The sequence below is a fragment of the Mastigoproctus giganteus genome, chromosome 11 (assembly GCF_048544385.1).
Source record: "Mastigoproctus giganteus isolate SK-2022 chromosome 11, ASM4854438v1, whole genome shotgun sequence".
In the NCBI taxonomy this organism is placed as follows: Eukaryota; Metazoa; Arthropoda; class Arachnida; order Uropygi; family Thelyphonidae; genus Mastigoproctus; species Mastigoproctus giganteus.
The window spans coordinates 169760373-169780199 of NC_143585.1; the positions used below are offsets into that span (position 1 = coordinate 169760373).

Here is a 19827-nt window from a genome sequence, read left to right on the forward strand (position 1 = left end):
ACTACATGGTTTTGCTATAATTTATTTAGATATTAGAAAAACTTATAGTACAGTCCCATGGCAATGTCTTGTGTAAAAGTTGGAAAAATGGAATAAGCAACTGCTTATCTACTTTGTCTTCTACCACTTAACCATCTCCTTATCCAGTGCAGCAAATGGGATAAGTTTCTGCACTGGATAAGGAGATGATTAATGGGAAATATTCTGAATGGACCAGTGTTATGACTGAGGTTACTCAGGGTTCAGTCGTATGGCCCTTGTTTTTTTTTCTTAATACTGATAATGGCATTATCAGAATTAAGAAATTACGAATTAGAAAGTTACGATGGACATCACGGCGAGATCCAATCTTCCTTACATTTCGAGGGTATAACTTAAAACGGCATTCGCAGGCCAGCCGCTAGTTATTACACCAGACTGAACCCATTGGTAACTCTTTAGGCGGCTTCCGGATCAGCTGGTGTATAATCTTGCTACCTCTACTCTGCAAGATAGTGACTGGAGGGAGTCTGAGTAGTGTGTACGCAGGGGACATTGTCGAGGCCATGTTATGTCAAGGATCTGGGTATATTCTTACCATGTGTAAGCCATATCAAAAATTTTATTACTTCATACAGAATGTCCCCCCACACTTTTCTTACTACTGAATACATCATGAATTATCAAACTAATTTTAAGTAAGCTTATCTGCAAAAAGATCTAAACCTCCCAAACACTGCCTAGTTCATTTCACAAATATACGTGGTCTCAGTTCTAATCTCAACGATGTCCATTTCCACTTGCAGTCTGCCAAACCTCATGTACTTTTTTTGACAGAATTTCAGTTATCAGTTGATTCAACTACTGCTCATCTCACTTGTCCAAATTATTCGCTGTATTATTTTCTTTCTCCTCAAAAGGTGGTACTTGTGCATATATCCATTCCGATATTCTCTGTCAGAGACTTGGTAATTTGGAATCTCCTCTTTTCGATCTTCTCTGGTTGGTTTGATGGGATTTTATTGGCACAAGGGCAACTAAGGCCAAATTGTGCCTGTCACAGTAATTCTGCAAATGATATATATATATATATATATATATATATTTTTTTTTTTTTTTTTTTTCCCAGTCATATGTCAGATAAGTTCATATAAATGAATTTGTTTTAAAAAATTAAATAAATCGTGTAAATTTGCGTCATCACTGAGAATATGATTCATCTGTAATGAATTGTTTTGAGTTAAAACAGATTTAAAATTTGTTTGTCGAGCAGCATGATTGTAGGGACACTCGAGGAGGATCTTCTCTGTCTTAAAATCTCTCTACCTCATACTGTCAAATTCATCTGTTATCTCTACTGTTCTCCCAACTCCACTAATCACTTGGAGCTCTTTGACTTCCTCTCTTTGCAACTTGACTTTCTCCAGTCCAACTTTCCTAACAGTGAGGTAATTTTCCTTGGTGATTTTAATGTTCACAACTCCAGCTGGCTTCCATTTTCCAGTCACACAGACCCAGCTCATCGAGATGCTGAAGCTTCTGCAATTACTAATGACCTTGCAGATTATTCATTTACCTACAAGAATACCGGACAATCCTAACCATACAGCCAACATGCTTGATCTTTTTTCTCACAAACAATCCTTCTAACTATGCACTCGAAGTGAGTGGTCCTTTAGGCACCTCAGATCACAAATTGGTGATTGTCTCTTCCCAACCTCGTGTTGTTTGGCATTACAAGAATGCAAAATGGTATGACCTGCAAGACTTCTTTTCTTCTTTTCCTTGGTCAGATTACTGTTTCAAAACTTCTGATTTCAACGTTTTCTCAGATCATGTCAGTAAAATTATTCTTGTAGGAATGGAATCCTTTATCCCACAGTCCACTTTAAAATCTCATCCTTTATCTAAACCTTGGTTTTCCAATAAATGTGCTAAGGCTGTTCAAGAGAAGAATGTTGCATATTTTAATTGGCTTGTTTCCAATTCTTCAGTTTCATTTTCTGCCTACACCAAAGCTCGCAATATTTGTAAAGCAGTTATTAATCAGTCCAAACTAGATTTTGAACACCCTAGGTGTAGAAAACTTGCTTCTTGCTCTAGAGGTAGCCGAGCATTCTGGTCTCTTGCCAAAGCTATTGGCCGCAACTTTTGCCCATCTCTGCCAAAACCTGATGGTTCTGTTGTCACTTCAGTCAAGGATAAAGCTGACCTGCTAGCATCCCATTTTTCTTCCAACTCATGTATTAATGATCTTGGTAAAACACCTCCCATTATTCCCAACATTCTCCATTCAATGCCTGCTGTGGTCTTCCATCAAAGAATGTCAGAAGGATTTTGACGAATCTTGATGATAAGAAAGCTCCAGGTCCTGATGGTATTTCTCCACTTGTTCTCAAAATCTGTGATCGTGAACTTAGTCCTGTTCTCAAAATCTGTGCTCCTGAACTTAGTCCTGTCCTTTGCCACCTTTTTTCACTTTCTTATTCCAAAGGTGGTTTTTCTTCTGCTTGGAAATTTGCTCATATCCAGCCAGTTCCTAAAAAGGGTGACATCTCCTTCCCATCCAATTATCGTCCAATTGCAATTACTTCTACTCTTTCTAAAGTAATAGAGAAATCAATTAACTGCCAACTTTTAACTACCTAGAAACCTTCTGTCTGATTAACAATTGCCAGTATGGATTCCGTCAGTGTCGATCCACTGGTGATATTCTGGCTTATGTTACCCATTTATGGACAAATTCAATGGAAACGTTTGGTGAAACACAAGCAGTTGCTCTTGACATCTCAAAAGCTTTTGATCGTGTTTGGCATAAAGGTCTTCTAAACAACTTTCCATCTTATGGCTTGCCAACTGTTTTTTGTAATTGGTTGTCCAGTTTTATCTCTGACAGCTCACTGGGGATGATGGTAGATGGCTTTCCATCTTCTAACTTCTCCACTAATGCTGGTGTTCCCCAAAGGTTCAGTTCTTTCCCCCACTCTTTTCCTGTTGCATATTAGTGACCTTCTTCCATTGACCGGAAATCCTATCCATAGTTTTGCTGACGATAGCACATTGCATTCCACTTTCCATTTTGAGAAACCTTGCCCTGCTCAATCACCTTCAACTTCTTGAATATCTGCTACCAATTCCTTAAATGCCAATCTCCAGGTAATTCTCCAGTGGGGCAAAGATAACTTAGTTGATTTCAATCCTTCTAAAACTCAGTCTTGTCTTATATCTCGCAAAAAGGATTCTTCTGCTGCTATGCTTATCTTTGGTGACACTCCAATTTCTAGGCAAGATGATATATCTCTTTTGGGGATTACCCTGACTTCTAATGTGTCTTGGCACAAGCACATTACAAATATTGCTTCCTCTGCATCTAAAAAACTTGGTTTTCTCTTTCGCTCTCGGCTTTACTTTTCTTCCAAACAGCTGTTCACTCTGTACAAATTAGGGCTCAAAATACCGATCAAAATCTTAATACCGGTATTTTGGTATTTTTAATTTATGAAACTGGGATACCGGTATTTGAAAAAAAAAAACATTTTTCATAATAAATTTTGATGAAAATTAGGTGCAATAAAATAAGGAAAAAACAAGTAATTACTTGAATTCACGTTTTAGATCAAACTTTTATTACAATATTAAATAATCTAGCAAAAATTATTAAACATACAACTTGACTCTAGAAAACATAAAAATAAGTATCCACACTACCTGTCCGAATAAAAACTGCAGCCATTATTAGCCACTGCAGGATGGAAGCCTCCTCAACAATTCATGTTGAGGGAAATGGACCATAATCTGCCACGCTGGTCCAGTGCGGGTAGGCAGATTGACCATATTTAGCAGTCAGGGGCTTGAATCCTGGTCTACTCAAGGAGCGTGTGCTAAGACTCTCCTGCTCCTGACCACTAGGCTACGGAGGCCTCTCGTCTGAATAAAGTGAGCTCTTAAGAAACTCAAAAGTGTTATCGTTTAAACCGGATCTCATTTTGGTACATATTTAATTAACGGCAGAAAACGTCCTTTTGGATTCTGTGCTTGTTGTTGCTTTGTACTGAGATAGTCGTAGACGATTTGCAGTTTAACCCCCCCTTATTCCCTCATCCTCAAAAAACCTTATTTCTTTTTTGACTTTTTATGGCAATATATCCATATTAACAAAAGAAAAGGACTGACGGTTAAGCTTGGTGAGGAAACCAAATCTAAGTTGTGGGGGGGGTTATTTATTTATTTATTAATTAATTTTTATTTCCCTCTACCTTAGTATTGCCATCAGTGGCCATTGTTATGATTTTCGTACAGCAGCTCACCTCAAGCACTAAGCTCCACAAGCTACCTGACTGCATTAAAAAATGAGAATTTCCAAGAGCTGAGGGATATCCCCCCCTCACACACAAGTGTATATATATATATATATTTATACCCCTAACCATACAGCCAACACGCTCGATCTTTTTTCTCACAAACAATCCTTCTAACTATGCACTCGAAGTGAGTGGTCCTTTAGGCACCTCAGATCACAAATTGGTGATTGTCTCTTCCCAACCTCGTGTTGTTTGGCATTACAAGATGCTTGATGCTGGACTTCCTATGGGAAGTCCAGCATCAAGCATAATCGCAAACCTTTATCTACATTATACAGAAAGAGAATTCCAAGATAACCTACTTATATACAGATAAGTAGATGATATATTGTTTTTAATTGTCCACATTTTGTCCAGGATTACAGTAAATTATATCCAGTAGAACTTGTATTAGAAAAAACTAATAGTTCCGATACTATAGCAAATTACTTGGATCTTCATATAGAAATATTCCATAATAATAATAATATAGACGTAAACGTATATAATAAAAGAGATGCATTTAATTTTAACGTAGTCAGCCTTACAAACTGGAGATCTAATATATCAAAATCAGTGCATGCTAATATAATTTTATCGCATGTCTAAGGATTGCTTACATCTGCAATAGTAATAAAAATTGTTCAGCGGGCTTAACAGCGTTGTACAGCAAGTTGATCAATAATAATTTCCCTATCGCTTACCTGAAATATCACTTCAGGAAAGCGATAAGCATAATTAATTTCAAAAATTTGTTTTCTGAACCTATTGTTTCAATATAATTTTCAATATAATTGTCATATTTAGTGCCATGTATATATGTACATAGGATACACTTTGCATTCTTGGTGTCTTACGGCGTAGAAAACTTGTACCCACCGCCTTGCAAATTACAGTGTATCATTTTTTTTTTTTTTTTTTTTTAATATATAGTTAAATTCATTTAAATTTACTTAAGTTCACGCTGAGATAACATGCAAATTCAGCTCAGGGTCCTACTATAGGAATGGGTTTGCGATCCCAGGCATACCCGAGCCACAACTTATATCTTGTAATGTCTTTAAACTGTCCTACACTCTTTATTTTTATTTCTCCAAAATTATTAGGGCAATCCGAGGACGTAGGAGAAACTATTTCTTATCTATACCACTATTTTTCGCCTTTGTGGAGTTCAGGTTCTATTATTCCTACTCCTTTAGTTTTTCTTCTTACTATCTGCATGTTTCTTTATGCGTTAATTTAATTATTTATTTATTTTTACCGTATCCATCACATGGGGGCACCACATATTATTTTGACGACTATTACATTATGTCCTAGATACGGTCAATATGTAGTATGTATTATATATTTAATCTTATTTTAATCATTAAATTACGTTCTCTGTCGGGTCAACGATGATTAATATATGCTTACATTTATTTTTTACTTATATTTCTTAACTTTGATTCTAATATTTCTAAATTTTCTTAACTTTTATCATCATTCGATTTATTTATATTAGATTTATATTTGGCCTATACTGGTTTATATTTGGTTTAGATTTAAATTACTTAGCATATATTGATCATCACAGAAACAGAGAACCTCTTGTCGTTTTTTGCCTTCATTCTGGGTGGTTGGCCCCAGTTGAAGTCATCTATCATCCTTAATATTCTAATAGACATTATGGGTGTATTGCATGATTGCTTGCAACTGCATTGACTCATAAATATTAGTTACAGTTATTGTCGTTTTAACTTTCTTTCTTTATTTTTTATCAATAATTATAAATATATATTATATATCATATATATATTATATGTGAGCTGTCAGTTTCTGAAGAGCAATGACACAAATATAAAACAAAAATCATTTATCATACAAAACTACTTACAATACATAACTGGTATTCATTTACATCTAATATATTAATTTTTCTCATTTAATTTGTTAATAGATGCTATCATTTCCATAAAATTTCTCTCAATTAACAATCTTGACTCTCTCTACAGCTTCAAATGCTAAACTAATTCAATCTTAATCACTTCCTCATATTTCTCTTAATCACTAATATCAATTCTCTTCACAACAGCAATCCATAAGTTGCTAACATAATGCTAACAATTCCATGTAATCCCTCTCTCTCTCTCTCTCTCTCTCTCTCTCTCTCTTAAATTAGCAATATCAATTTTGTTTACAAATTCAACCAATAAACCAATTCAATACTGAACAATTCCTTATTTCTCATGTTTCTTCAACTTCAACCTTACTCTAAAATAATCTTCCACTTTATCTAAGTACCATTTCCAAAACAACAGAGTTCAGAGGACTTACCTTCCTTCTCTTTCACAGTGGGAGTCTTTGTGCAGGTTCCTTCCACAGAGTGTGGTGATCGATCTCTCTCTCTCTCTCTCTCTCTCTCTCTCTCTCTCTCTCTCTCTCTCTCTCTCTCTCTCTCTCTCCAGTTGAACTCTGCATCTCTGCTGTATAGCTCTTCCAGTACTGTCTTATTTCAGGATTTCGAGAACAGACTTCTCCAGAAGATTCAGACTTCTGTTAATACTGACGGAAATTACCACAGCAGTAGTAGAAACCAGGGCACTACCTGACTGGCTTGTTATTCAACTTCCAGATTAACTTCTAGCACAGGAACATGCCCGGTGGAACCCTTCACTATATACCTGGACACTTCCAGAACTGGACCCAAACTGAACCCAGAACTACCACTGGAAATCTGCAACCCCTCCGAACAACCACAAACCCCTCTTTTGGTGAAAGCACCTTATTTATTTCCTTCTCATTTATTTATTGAATTGATTGCAAGTTACAATCGCCCCTTGTACTACTTTGTTATGCGTAAGCTTATGTGCAAACCCCAGAGGGGTTTGCACACATTTACGTATCTCCCCCTATCTAATTTAAACCTGACCCAATCACGGTGTTATTCTTTTTTCACATACAACGAAATATTTTCATCTTTTACCTCAAGATCACCTGTTCACAATGCCTTTGAACTGCTCCATGTCGACATCTTTTCCCAAAATGCACTAATCCTCAAGTAGTGGTGTAATAGAGGGATTAAACTATTGTTCAGAAGCTTTTAATTTTAACCCTTACGCACCTGCCATACCACTCTTCACCATATTCCTTAGTTGCCCTACCAGGCCTACTGCCACTAATGGAATTATTTCCATAATGATGTTTTCGTTATTCTTCAGGTGCTTTACTTCCACACACACACTATACTTACTAAGAGAAATATATTTGTAAGATTTTATGTCTTACAGTTTCATGACGTTTTCAGGTTTCCGTTGCATTTGTACTGTATATAACTATCCCTCATTTGCAAATTTAGCAGTACTAATGATTTATTGTTGTCGATTTTATAACCTTTATGTGAATAAATCATAAACAATTGTTTTGTAAATTAGTACTGAAAAACCGGTATTTTTGTATCAATACCAGGATTTGAATACTAGAAAAAAAATTACCGGGATCCCAGAATCTCGGTATTGTAAGCCCTAGTACAAATCGCAAATTTGCCCTACCATGGAATATTGTTCCTACATCTGGGGTGGTGCCCCAAAACCTCTCTCAGGCTTCTATATTCCATTCAGAAGAGGCAGTTAGGTTAATTGATTGACTCATCTCTAACAGAGTCTCTCCACTCGTCTCATAGACATACTGTTTCTGCTGCATGCCTTTTCTACAGATACTTCCATGGGCACTATTCTTCTGAACTGGCCTGGCTTCTATAATTCCCTATCTCTCTTTCAAAACAGTGCGAACACGTGCCGCCAAATGTCAACAAATATTTTCTTTTGTCTTCTCAACCTCCAACCCAAGCACGGTACTAAGTACTATAGGTTCTAATACCTCTTGTGTTTGGGGTTTTCATAAAAAAAAAAAAAAAAACTAACTTAGTAGGCTATTTTGACACAGTTACTCATGAGCTGGATTTAGGGAATAATTTTGACATAGTTTATTTGGATTTTAGCAAAGCATTTGATTCCTCACGAGAGGCTATTGACAGGTTGGGATTACTTGTAAGATTTTAAGATTGATTGCTGGGCAGAAGGCAGAGGTTTGTAATTAATGGATGGTCTTCAGGTTGGTGTAACTTCAGGAATTCCGTCCTTCAAGGATTGGTTCTTGGACCACTGTTTCTCATTTTGATAAATGACATCGACAAAAGGATAGAAGGCGTGATGTCAAAATTTGCAGATGACAAAGATTGGCAGAGTCGTTAATGATCAGTGCCAAGCAGTGCTCCTTCAGGATGACCAGGAGAGGCTTTAAAGATGATCAGAAAAGTGGCAGCTATGTTTTAATGCTGCTAAATGCAAGGTCTTACACTTGGGGAAAAGCAACCCACAAATAAATTATGCACTTGGTGGGGTTGAATTAAAAACAGTGGAGGAGGAAAGAGATCAGGGAGTTACAATCAGGCATATACGCAGTTTTTTGAACAGTGTAAACAGGCAGCCAGGAAAGCCCATTGTCCTATCGATGATTTACTGAATGCTATTCTGTAGAGATAGAAATAATAGTCCCACTATATAAGGCAATTGGAATACTATGTTCAAGTATGGAGACCTCATATCTGAAAAAAGACACTGAGCTTCTTGAAAGGGTCCAAAGACGGCATCTCAAATGGTGAGATCGGCAGAAGATGAATGACTGCATGAGGAAAAACTCTGATTATATGGGCTACAGAGCTTGACAACCAGGCACCTCAGAGGTGACCTGATTGAGGTTTATATGGCTCTGAGAGGGAATAGTAAAATGAATGAAGGTGAAATTCTCACTGTTATAAAGAATTCCAGAACTATAGCCAGTGAGTCGTTGATTGTTGGAACAGGTTGCCCTTGCAGGTAGTTGAGGCTGACAGTTTGAATAAATTCAAAGGCCAACTGGATGTATTTTCTTATCTTCTTGGTTGCTTGTTTTTTTTTTGGCTGCAGCAAAAGCCTGTGACTTCCTTCCTTCCTTCATCAATTACTGAAAGAAGTTGCCCCCACAGATAGTTGAGGCTGACAGTTTGAATAAATCAAAAGGTAAACTGGATAGTTACATAACTGAGGAGGGAAGTACATAATTTGTTTTGTATTTTCTTAACTACTCTTTCTTTGTTTATTTATTTAGTTTTTATTATTTTTTTTTTACTGAAGGGATTGAGTAACATAAGTAAGGAAGGTCTGTTTTCCCTCAGGGTTGAGACACAAATCAAGGCACACAGGTATAACAGATAATACAGTGTTCTCCCCAGAAAATTTTCAACCCAGGTGGCATTATGAAGTAGCTGAGTGGGGAAGGGTAATACTTTGCAATATTATAAAATTTTCTGTTATTTATAAATATGACTTAAGCAATCCAGAGCAAAAATTAATTGCATAATTTAACATTATATGCTCCTGTCGCATTGATCTCAATCGCATAGTATGTTTGAATTGATATTGATCGAGATCTGTAGCATACAGTACCGTGAGAATCACTTAAATTTTACCCGGGAGGTCAGTTAAATTCACTGAGTGGTGTGCCCATTCGATAGGTCCTGGGAAGAACACTGAGATGATTGGATCTCATGAATTTCACCTATGGGCAGTGGGCTGGTTGTCAACCAGTGGAATAAGTTGTCTTCCAATGTGTTGGAGGCAGTGACTCAGGCTAAGTTTAAGGCAGAATTAAACAATTACCTTGTGGGAAGAGTATGGAATGAAGATTCTGTTTTAAATAAATAAAACAACAATATTATTATTTTATTTATTTATTTCTGGTTGATGCAGAAAAATTTTCTTCCTTGCATCACTTGGCCTTACTAATACATAAAGAGAAAGTCCATCACAAAATTATTGCATTGCATGACATTTTTAGGTTCCACACCTGAACATGGATATTTATTGGAGACTGTTTTGAAGAGTTTCTTAACACTGATATAAAATTTGAATTCACAGTGTTAAGTAGTTAAATGGAATAGGTCAGTTTCACTATCCCACATTAAATTACAAATATGTCAAAATTAAAATAATGAAAAAACAAAATACATAAAGTACAATACATAAATAAAGTACAAATAAAAAACCAAGCTACTTACAACTCTGAAGCATTTCTACTAAAGTTTCCAGAGCTAATCTTTCTGCTGTAGTGAAACCCACCTCATAGCACACTGAACCAACGGCTACAAAAAGTGCCTTTCGACGGGCATTACTTATCACAAGGTCTGCCATAATAAACTTTCTGAAAAAAAATGCCCAAAAAAATTTTTGAATATCATTTATTACTACTTATACTTATTTCATTCTTACAAAATGAATTAGATAAATCTAGTTGCTACATTTATTATACAAATTAAAGGGCCCAATGCAACTTAAAGATAAACCAAAGAGGATTCAGACTTCAAATTTAGCTTATAATGAGAGAGTATCATACAGACACTACTGTTCCCAAAGGTGACAAATACTGAAAGAAGCTTACTAACAATTTAAATTTTATGTTTACCGTGTGAACTTTCCATCACTGCCGCTAGAGGCGCTCTCCCTGATCGCTACTGAGCAGACTCTATGTGCCAGTACTTGTTGAGCTAATGTTGCGTGAAGTTTTTAGCTGTGTGTCACTGATAATTGTTTTGAAGCAAGTATTATGTCAGATGTACAGATTGAACAGCAATGTGTGATCCATTACTGTGTCAGCCAAGGCTTAAATGCATCAGAAAAGATTAAAGAGACGAAGGAAGCATATGGTAATAATGAGTATCTTGGTAGGACAGACATAAATAAATGACACAAGCAATTCAGTGAAAGCCATGAGTCTGTTGCAGATGACCCAAGGCCTGGCCAGCTTTCCTCCTCAATGACTCCTGAGCAAATTGCAAAATCCCAAAGAAATCTTGGATAAAGACAGGTGAATTACACTTCGTGAATTAGCTGTTAGAATGTCTATTTCATATGGTAGTGCTCACAATATTGTGAAAGATCACATGAAAATGTTGCAAATCTGTGCCTGCTGAATTCCACACAATTTGACTTCAGAACAAAAACAGCAAAGAGTAGACTTGTGCAAAGGAATGATTGATCATTTTGAAACACAGGGTCAAACTTCTTATATCAAATAGTGATGTGATGAAACTTGGATTTTTCACTATGATCAAGAGACAAAACAACAATCGAGAGAGCGAACATGGGACACATCCAGATTCACCAAGACCTAAGAAATTTTTAGCTTCTTGTTCAGCTGACAAACAAATGGTTCTTATGTTTTTTGTCATAATAGGCATTCTCGTTATACATTTTGTGCCTCATGGAACAACTATGAATAAGGAAGCATATTGAATAATGCCCTGGGGTTCTCAGAGTCAAACTGTGCCGCGTCATTCGTAAGAAACATCAAGAACTTTCTGGTGTGAGGTGGTTTCCCATCAAGACAATTCCAGGCCTCACGTGGGTAATATTGTCGGATATGAAAGGCAAGCATTTCGTGTCCAGCAACAATGCTCACAGAACCACAATGGAAGCACTTTGCAGTCTTCTGAAAAATGGCTTGCAAGAAGCATTTAATGTGTGGGTATGACGGTGGCGAAAGTGTGTAAAGTTCAAGGGAGAGTATTTCAAGAAGGAGAAACCCACAGAAGATTCAGATGATGACAATTAAGAAAAGATCTTGCACTAGTCCGTGAATTAAATGATCACCCCTCGTAATAAAGTGTACAATTTCTTCTCCTCTCCACACACATGGAAATGCATGGATTGCATTTCCAGTGTTCTGTATTTTTACTTTCAAATCTTAAAGCAATACAGTATGTGTATTCCTTATAAGTGAATAAATAATTTAACCTTTTAAATATTTCTAAGCTCTGATTTCAATGTATTAACATGTGCCTTAATGCAAATATGCATCCAATAAATGAGCACTGTAAAAAGAAAGGCATGTGAAATTAGCAAACTGAGCAATATCAGCATGCTGAATGAATCATGGGCTACTGCATTACAGCTGAAATTTTGCTTAGCATCAATTGCACTATCCACTATAAAAGTTGTATACTTGATTCACAGTTTCCCACATTCTTTGCTTATGCTGAAGTTATTTTATCTAGTTTAGCATTTTCCACAATGAAAAAAGGAAAAAAATTTTTTGAAGGTTATGCTTGCTAAATTTTAATTCTTCAGCTTGTGAAAAACAAAATATTCTCCTCAGTGTACATCTACAGATAAAATTTTAAGTAAAAAGTGTTTTGCTATAATATTTTAGCCTAAAGGTTGTTATAATGAATCCACTGCCTTGGACATCATGACTTAAAAAGGAGAATGGGATGGACAGCATGCTGAAGCTGATAACATTGAATCAGTCCTTTATAATATGTCACTGATACTGAAATAAAATTCTATTCAAATGATGCAGATTCTAAATTTTATTCAAATGATGCAGATTCTAAATTTTATTCAAATGATGCAGATTCTAAATTTTATTCAAATACATCTGCTGATGTTAGAACACTACAAATGACAGATGTTGCCATTATTTGGAATGATGATTCTTCAGGGGGGGGGGATATTCATGTGTTGTTGTGGCGGATCCCAGGGTTTCCCCCATAAGCCGTTATTGTACTTCTTGCGTTGAAGCTTATGCCAACAGCTGCCATTCGTATGTAGTGTGTTGGACGTGTAAGTGTTATGATGTATTCTGTTGTTATGTTATTGGCCGGTGCCTGGCTCTTAGCAGGTAAGAAGTAGTAACGCCTGGTCACTACGTCCAACCCCCCATCCCCGCCACGTGGAGGCGGCCAGGATCAACTATCTCCTGCTGAGCAAGCCCAGGGCATAACACCTGAGAGTGCCCGAAAGAAGAAGGAAGTGGAAAAGGAAGAATACAGAGGGAGAAGTTTGGGATCTGGGGAGGTAAATGGATAGAATAGAGGAGAATCAACAGAGGAACTCTCCAATAATTAGAAGTGAGAAGAAGTAAAGCAAGAATAAAGTAGGAAGAAGTGGACTAACTTCTCTAACCATGGGAACCTATCCCGTGGAAAATCCCATCCTAGGAACTAGGATCAGCAAAACATCTTAATTTACAGTTTGCCTAACCCCTTGTAGGCAGAACGTCTTCAGTTGTTGAAGAAATAACTGATCTTCTAACAAAAAACACAGTGAAAGCAAATTCCACGAATTCTGAAAAGCTCCACAGAAAGACACTATGTGCAATATGTACAATATCCTCTTCTTCAGGAACACAGCAGAATATACACTATGTACAGATACGTCAAATGTAATGCCATAACCTGGCCCAATAAAGTTCCAAATCCTAGATGAGATCACATTAGGCAGGTTTCAAAATTATGATGTTTTAAAAAGTTCTTGCCTAAATACGAGCTCTAAGAGAGCCCAAAAAGTCTAAGATAATCATCCAAGATAGTTAATAACAGAGTTACTAGGAAATGTCTCTAATATGAAATATCATAGTGGTATTCACTCACAAAGAAATATTAATTCCAAAAACTCTAAAACACTAAAGGCCAGATAGTATCTCGATGAGTAGAGCAAAATTCCTTATACAGTAAATACCTATTCTGCTGAAAACAGTTCCACATCAAGAACAAGTCTATTATAAAATACAGGAAAGTGTAGCACTTAATGATACTAATCAGTTGCAACTATAGAATCCAATCAAAAATGAGAGATATTTCTTTCCTAATCCAATGAAGGATCCAAGAAATTACAGGAACAGTAAAACTATGACCTAATTTCGGTTCTTCTTTTAAATGCACAAGAAGCAAACACATTCAAAGCATTAAAAGTTGTCTGAGATTCAACCAGAATTTTATTGTTGCTGGAGTCAAAGTTAGGAACTACACTAAGTAGGTCACATCGAGGATGGTTATAATAATGACATTGATGAAGAATATGGTTAACAGTTTCTTCCTGGCCACACAAACAAGATGTTGTTGGTGAAAGTCCCAGTTTGTGAAGTTTAGTATTTATACTTCCGTGGCCAGTTAATATAAACATATCATATAAGCCTGGTGAAAACCACTTTAACTCCTACTTTTTAATTTCCCTTGCTACAGGCAGAAAGTCCCTTGTGACTGCACCAATATCAGATGAAGACCACTCCTGCTGCCATTTTGCAATAAAAATTTGCCTTAACCTTGTCTTCTCAGTCTTAATGGGAGCACGTAGATCTAATTGGATATCATCATAGGTCAATGGTATTTTCTTCATAAGGTGATACTTAAGGTAGTGGTACTGAACTTCAAAATGGACAGGTAGTTTCCCAAGCAAAACCTGAAGAGCCAAGGTGGAGGTAGTTCGACAAGCTCCTGACATGGTCAGGAGGACAGCCCTCTGTGCTTGTAACAGTTGCTTTACTACAGCATCTTTATTGGCTCTAAAGCCTCATGCACCAGCTCCATAAGAAATTATCGACAAAAACACACAATTATAGTGAAGTCGTAAGGTTTGACTTCTAAGACCCCAATCTTGTCTTGTTATCTGTTTAATTTGGCTCAGGAACAATTTAGCCTTTTCTTTAACATACTGAACACGTGGTAGAAAACTGAGAGCATCATCAATATAAATGCCTAAATATTTGGTCTTCGATAAGTATTTAATGGCTTGTTCCCTATATTTAATAACTGGAGGTCTTCCATGGTCAAGCTTTCCCTTAAGCAACATCTGAGATGTTTTTGCAATAGAAACCTGCAATTTATGTGTTGAAGACCAGTTGAAGAGTTCCAACAGAACAGCATTTGATGATTCTTCACAGATAAAATTCATTTACTAAAAAGCAATTCCTACTTGTTCTAAGAGAAGTGCTCCAAGGCACACATTATTATTATTAGCCATATGGTGCAAGGAAGCCCGAGGCTTATGCTGCATCAGCCAGAAAAAAAAAAATTTCTGAATTACCAGAGAGAGAAGTAGAAGGGAATCACCAAGAAAGAGAAGAATGATGAGATCCAGCTGGGGACCCTGGGTGTGCCAAGCTCATACTCACCAGATGTGAGCCCCTAAACATTGTGATGGCTTACTCTTACAGCATAAAAATAAAGATTTTATAACTGGAATTTTGTAGAATTATTATAATTTGTTAGCTGGCACTGTTGTCAAAATTTAAAAGTTTCAAAATTTAAAGGTTTCAGGAAAAGATTTTTTGATTTCCTGTAGAATAATATTTACATATTTTCCAGGTGGAAAGAGGAGAGGAACAGTTCACCAGTTACTCTTCTCTTCTCTGACTCCCCTGCTCCCTTTTTCACTTCCAGAATGTGTGTTTTTTTTTTTTTTTTTTTTAACTCAGGGCCCTCTCTGCAAGCTCAGCTGATGTCCATGGTTCACCCCAGTCAGATATGTCCTTCCAGAGAAGGATGGGCAATATGCAGTTCCACTAGGGGCCCTGCAGCTAATTGGCTGGAAGAACAACAGATCAACACAACCAAACACTACACAGAGACTACACTAAAACTTCACTATCTCTGGCCTTTACCGAGTTTGTACTACATCACAGAACATAATATGCAGAGTTGGGGGAATCCCAGTGCCATTTGTAAGGAACAAACTGCACTGGGAATCTTACAACACACAAGGGTATAGTAAAATCTTACATATATATATATATATATATACGATCGGATGAATAACTTTAACGAACTTCCATATAGGGAATATTTTGGATTTCCCCTTGGTCGTTACATTGAAAATAGTTCCATATAACGAAGAAAATTTCCATATAATGAACCGATTTTGAGAGACCCGAGTATGCATTGTTCACATCTCTAGCCTTTAGGCAATAGAGATGATACTATAGAAAGTACAAATTAAGAGCTAAAAGGATTAAGAATTAATTCCTTTAGCTATTAAAAGCTAAAGGGATTAATTCTTAAGAGCACATATTAAGAGCTAAAACATTCAACAATTCAGTGGTGGCCGTAAAACCTATACAACCACTTCTATTGTACCAAGAAATCGCCCTGGTCAATACTATCTACTATCAACAGCCAATGGCAAAGAGTAAAGCATATTCCTGATGTGGACATTGGCTCTGGTCAACCTGTTTTCTACTACTATAATTGCCCTATTAGAGAATTAGGGGAGAGAGAGAGAAAAAGAGTGATTTTACTTTATCCCAGAAATTCATATGTTGTTTCGTGGAAATGAGTCATCCACACTTTCACTAAATTTCACCTGTCTCTGTTTATATGGTGGTTACTTGTGGTCCCTAAGAGGGAATTCTAGAGTGTAGTGAAAAAAGTGGACATGCTTAATAGTGTAGATCGCAGCATTGGAAAAAAAAAAGAAATCACTTTAAAATTTGGTATTCCTGCGAGTAATGTGTCAACCATTCTGAAAAACTGCCTTTCAATCCTCAAATTGTTTAAGGAAACAGAATCCAGTCGGAAGCGGGCGAAATTAAGCCTTTATGAAAATGTAGACATTTTTAAATGGGTGAAGTTGATTCTAAACCAAAACATGCCAATATAGTAGTAGTAGTAGCATGTGATGCAAGAAAGCAAGTGTATGAGTTTATGCAGCATCAGCCAAAAAAAATAATAAAAAAAAATCACACCATTCCCTCCAAATGCCTTCCAGTTCCTCCTTAAATTTATTTAACCTATCAACTTCCACAACGACAGATGGAAGTTTGTTCCAGCAATTAACCACCCGCTGGCTAAAGGCAAATTTCCGCACATCTACTCTACATCTGTCCTTTCTTAATTTGAATTTATGCCCCCTTAGGTTCGTAATCTGAACAAGTGGAAGGATCCCATCAGAATTCAGCTTGCTCAACCCATTCAAGGCCTATATCGGGAATAAAAGAAAAGGCTATGGAGTAGGCATCGCTTCTGAGGCATAAAACATTCCAAGCCAGTTCTGATTGGCTGGTCAAATTTAAAAAACGCCACAGCTTACTCAAAAAAGTTATTTCTGGTGAAAGTGGAGTTGTAATCAAAGAAGACTGTACCCATTAGAAAGAAACAGCTTTGAAAAAAATATGGAGGACTACCAGCCGAAAGACATTCAACGTTGGTGAAACAGGTCTATTTTTTAAATATATGTCGAATAAGACATTGACATGTCGACAATTTGGTGGAAAAGATATGAACTTTTATAACGCAAATCGATAGAATTTACTGAATTTCGGGCTTTCACAGTAACATAAATGCTTAGGTGGTAAAAAATAGTAAAGAGAGAATTACAGTCTTGGTTGGTGCAAATATGGCTTGTAATGGGTATATTAAATATTTACCCGAATAACAAGTGATTTGAAAGGAAATTCTGGCTAAAAAAAAAAAAAGTTAGTTTATATACGACTATTCGGAAAGCTGGGTAAAAAAACAAAACACAACTAACGTTTTTTTTTTTTTTGCTTGAATCCCCTCCGAATAGTCGTATACCCTGACCTTTTTTTTTTTTTTTTTTTTAATAGAATTTTATTTTTGTTAATTAACGGCCTAGCAAGCACACAGTATAGACTTCCAGGTCAATCTAAACAAAAAAGGAATAAATGCAGCCAATTACTACCAACGGTAGTCGGAGCTATGACTGCACTGGATATGTCACGGCTCGACATAACCGATGTAACTATATACAGCATACCAAAGCAAGTATCTTGCTACCGCATACTGGTAGCAATTATCGTAAATTTCCAGCATTGAAACAGAGTAACATGCATACCTCCCCCATCAGAACATGTTGGAATCATATTTGTCATAGGTCGGAGTTGAAGAGACTGTGAAGTAATCAACTACCGTGAAATATGACACCCAGGTCCTGAGCTGGACATCATCATTCTTCTCTTTCTTGGTTTGGTGATTCCTTTCTACTTCTGACTGACTCTCAGGTAACTCGGGATTTTTTTTTTTTTTGGATGGTGCAGCATAAGCCTCAGGCTTCATTGCACCACATTAATATTATTAGCTGTATGGTGCACCAGCCAAAAAAAATTTAAAAAAAAATTCCCGAGTTACCCTGAGTGAAAGAGAGTTAAAAGTAGAAGGGAATCACCAAGAAGAGAAGAATGATGATATCCAGCTCAGGACCCTGAGTGTGCCAAGCCCATACTCACCAGATGTGAGCTCCTGGGGTAAATATGGCTAATAATAATGTCGATATTTAGCATTTCATATACAGTACTTTTATCAGATAATGGAAAAGAGATGGGCTTTTACAAAGCGAATTGACAAAATTTACTGAATTTCGGGCTTTCACAGTAACATATATGGTTATAAGTTATAACATTAAACATGCCCTTCTATCGTTAACGTAGCTAAAGCACAGAAGGTATTTGTGAATTTTCGTGAATTTTTATTCACGAACCTAGATCACATTAAATGTTCTAAATATTTAGAAATGCGATTAGTCATATACTTACCTTTATGTTATCCTGTATCCTTAAAATACATTCTCATATTAAAAATTCTTTAATGATTGAACAAACACGTTTAAATGCATCCGTTGCAAAAATACATGTCTTGGGTATAACTGCAGTCAGGAGTTTAGCGTCACGGTCAGCTTGCCAGTCACCGCCAGATCCGACCTGTCGGGAAGCGTTCTAACAAAACAGTTCCGACTTGTCACCTAACCTGTACTTCTGACAGAGCATGCGCGGCGCTCACTGAATGTGATTCCACAGAATTAAAAATAATGAAAAACTAGGGGGCTACGCTCCCTGCACGCTGCGCTCGCTTCTTTTGATAAAGTAAAATAAAATACTTACAGAAACTTTCGACGGTGTGTACGTCTCTTCCTCTGCTATGAATACATAAATTTTGAATATTTACGACTATGAATATTGTACTTGAGTACAATCAGATATGAAGTTATCAAAACAGTACAGACAAGCTGCCAGCGCAGTTCATGGGATTTGTCAATGACATAAAGGAATTTTGCTAGTACGCAGGACCGGCTCCAAAATTTGCGAAGCCCAGTTCAAAAATTACTAGCGAAGCCCTGTGCAAAACTTATTCGGGGTATTTTTGTTGTAGTGATTTTTTAAATTTTTTTTTCGAATTTTCAGTAACTAAGAAATAATAAAATTTAAAAATAATTAATTTAATTTATAAGCTATTAAGGTGAAAATAAAATATTTTCATATTATATAAATTATTAAGTTTCTATTTCCGTTATAATTAAAGATAGTTATATCTTGTAAATTATTTGCATAAAAAAATGTTGTTGTCTTTATAAATATTACTTTCCTAAAAATTATCAGTGTAGTAGCATAAGAACAGTCGATTGTGGTAAGGAATAAAAAAAAGTATTTTAAAATACTACACATTTTAGTATTTATCATATCACTTCAGTAAATGATACAATACAATAATGACTTGTTATTAGTCTGGTTGCGAGGTTAGCCTGTGCAGTCATTGCTCCTTAAAGCTCTTCAAACAGAGAAGTTTTTCCTGATTTATTTTCTGCTTTATTAGTTTAAATTGTCATATTAACTTATTTTCTAGAGTAGCTTTATATTCCTAGTTACGATACTTAGTTTAAAGTTTAACTTAGACAGAGATTTCGTAGATATTACTTAGTATCGG

At 36.3% G+C, this 19827-nt stretch overlaps 1 protein-coding gene across 3 annotated transcripts in view; it reads right to left on the reverse strand.

Moving 5' to 3' along the window:
• The window catches only part of Taf8 (TBP-associated factor 8), a 99544-nt gene extending 80430 nt beyond the window's left edge, over positions 1-19114 (reverse strand). For 2 of the 3 annotated variants that reach the window (XM_090384639.1, XM_090384641.1), the window contains exons 1-2: positions 18663-18764; positions 10396-10538 (exon numbers count right to left, since the gene is read on the reverse strand). In XM_090384639.1, coding sequence (XP_090240765.1) covers positions 10396-10528 — 133 coding nt within the window. In that variant the 5' untranslated portion in view covers positions 10529-10538; positions 18663-18764. Of the gene's footprint in view, positions 1-10395; positions 10539-18662; positions 18765-19007 lie in introns of those variants that run through there. The other variant, XM_090384640.1, reaches the window with a different exon arrangement.
• Positions 19115-19827: the final 713 nt, after the last annotated feature.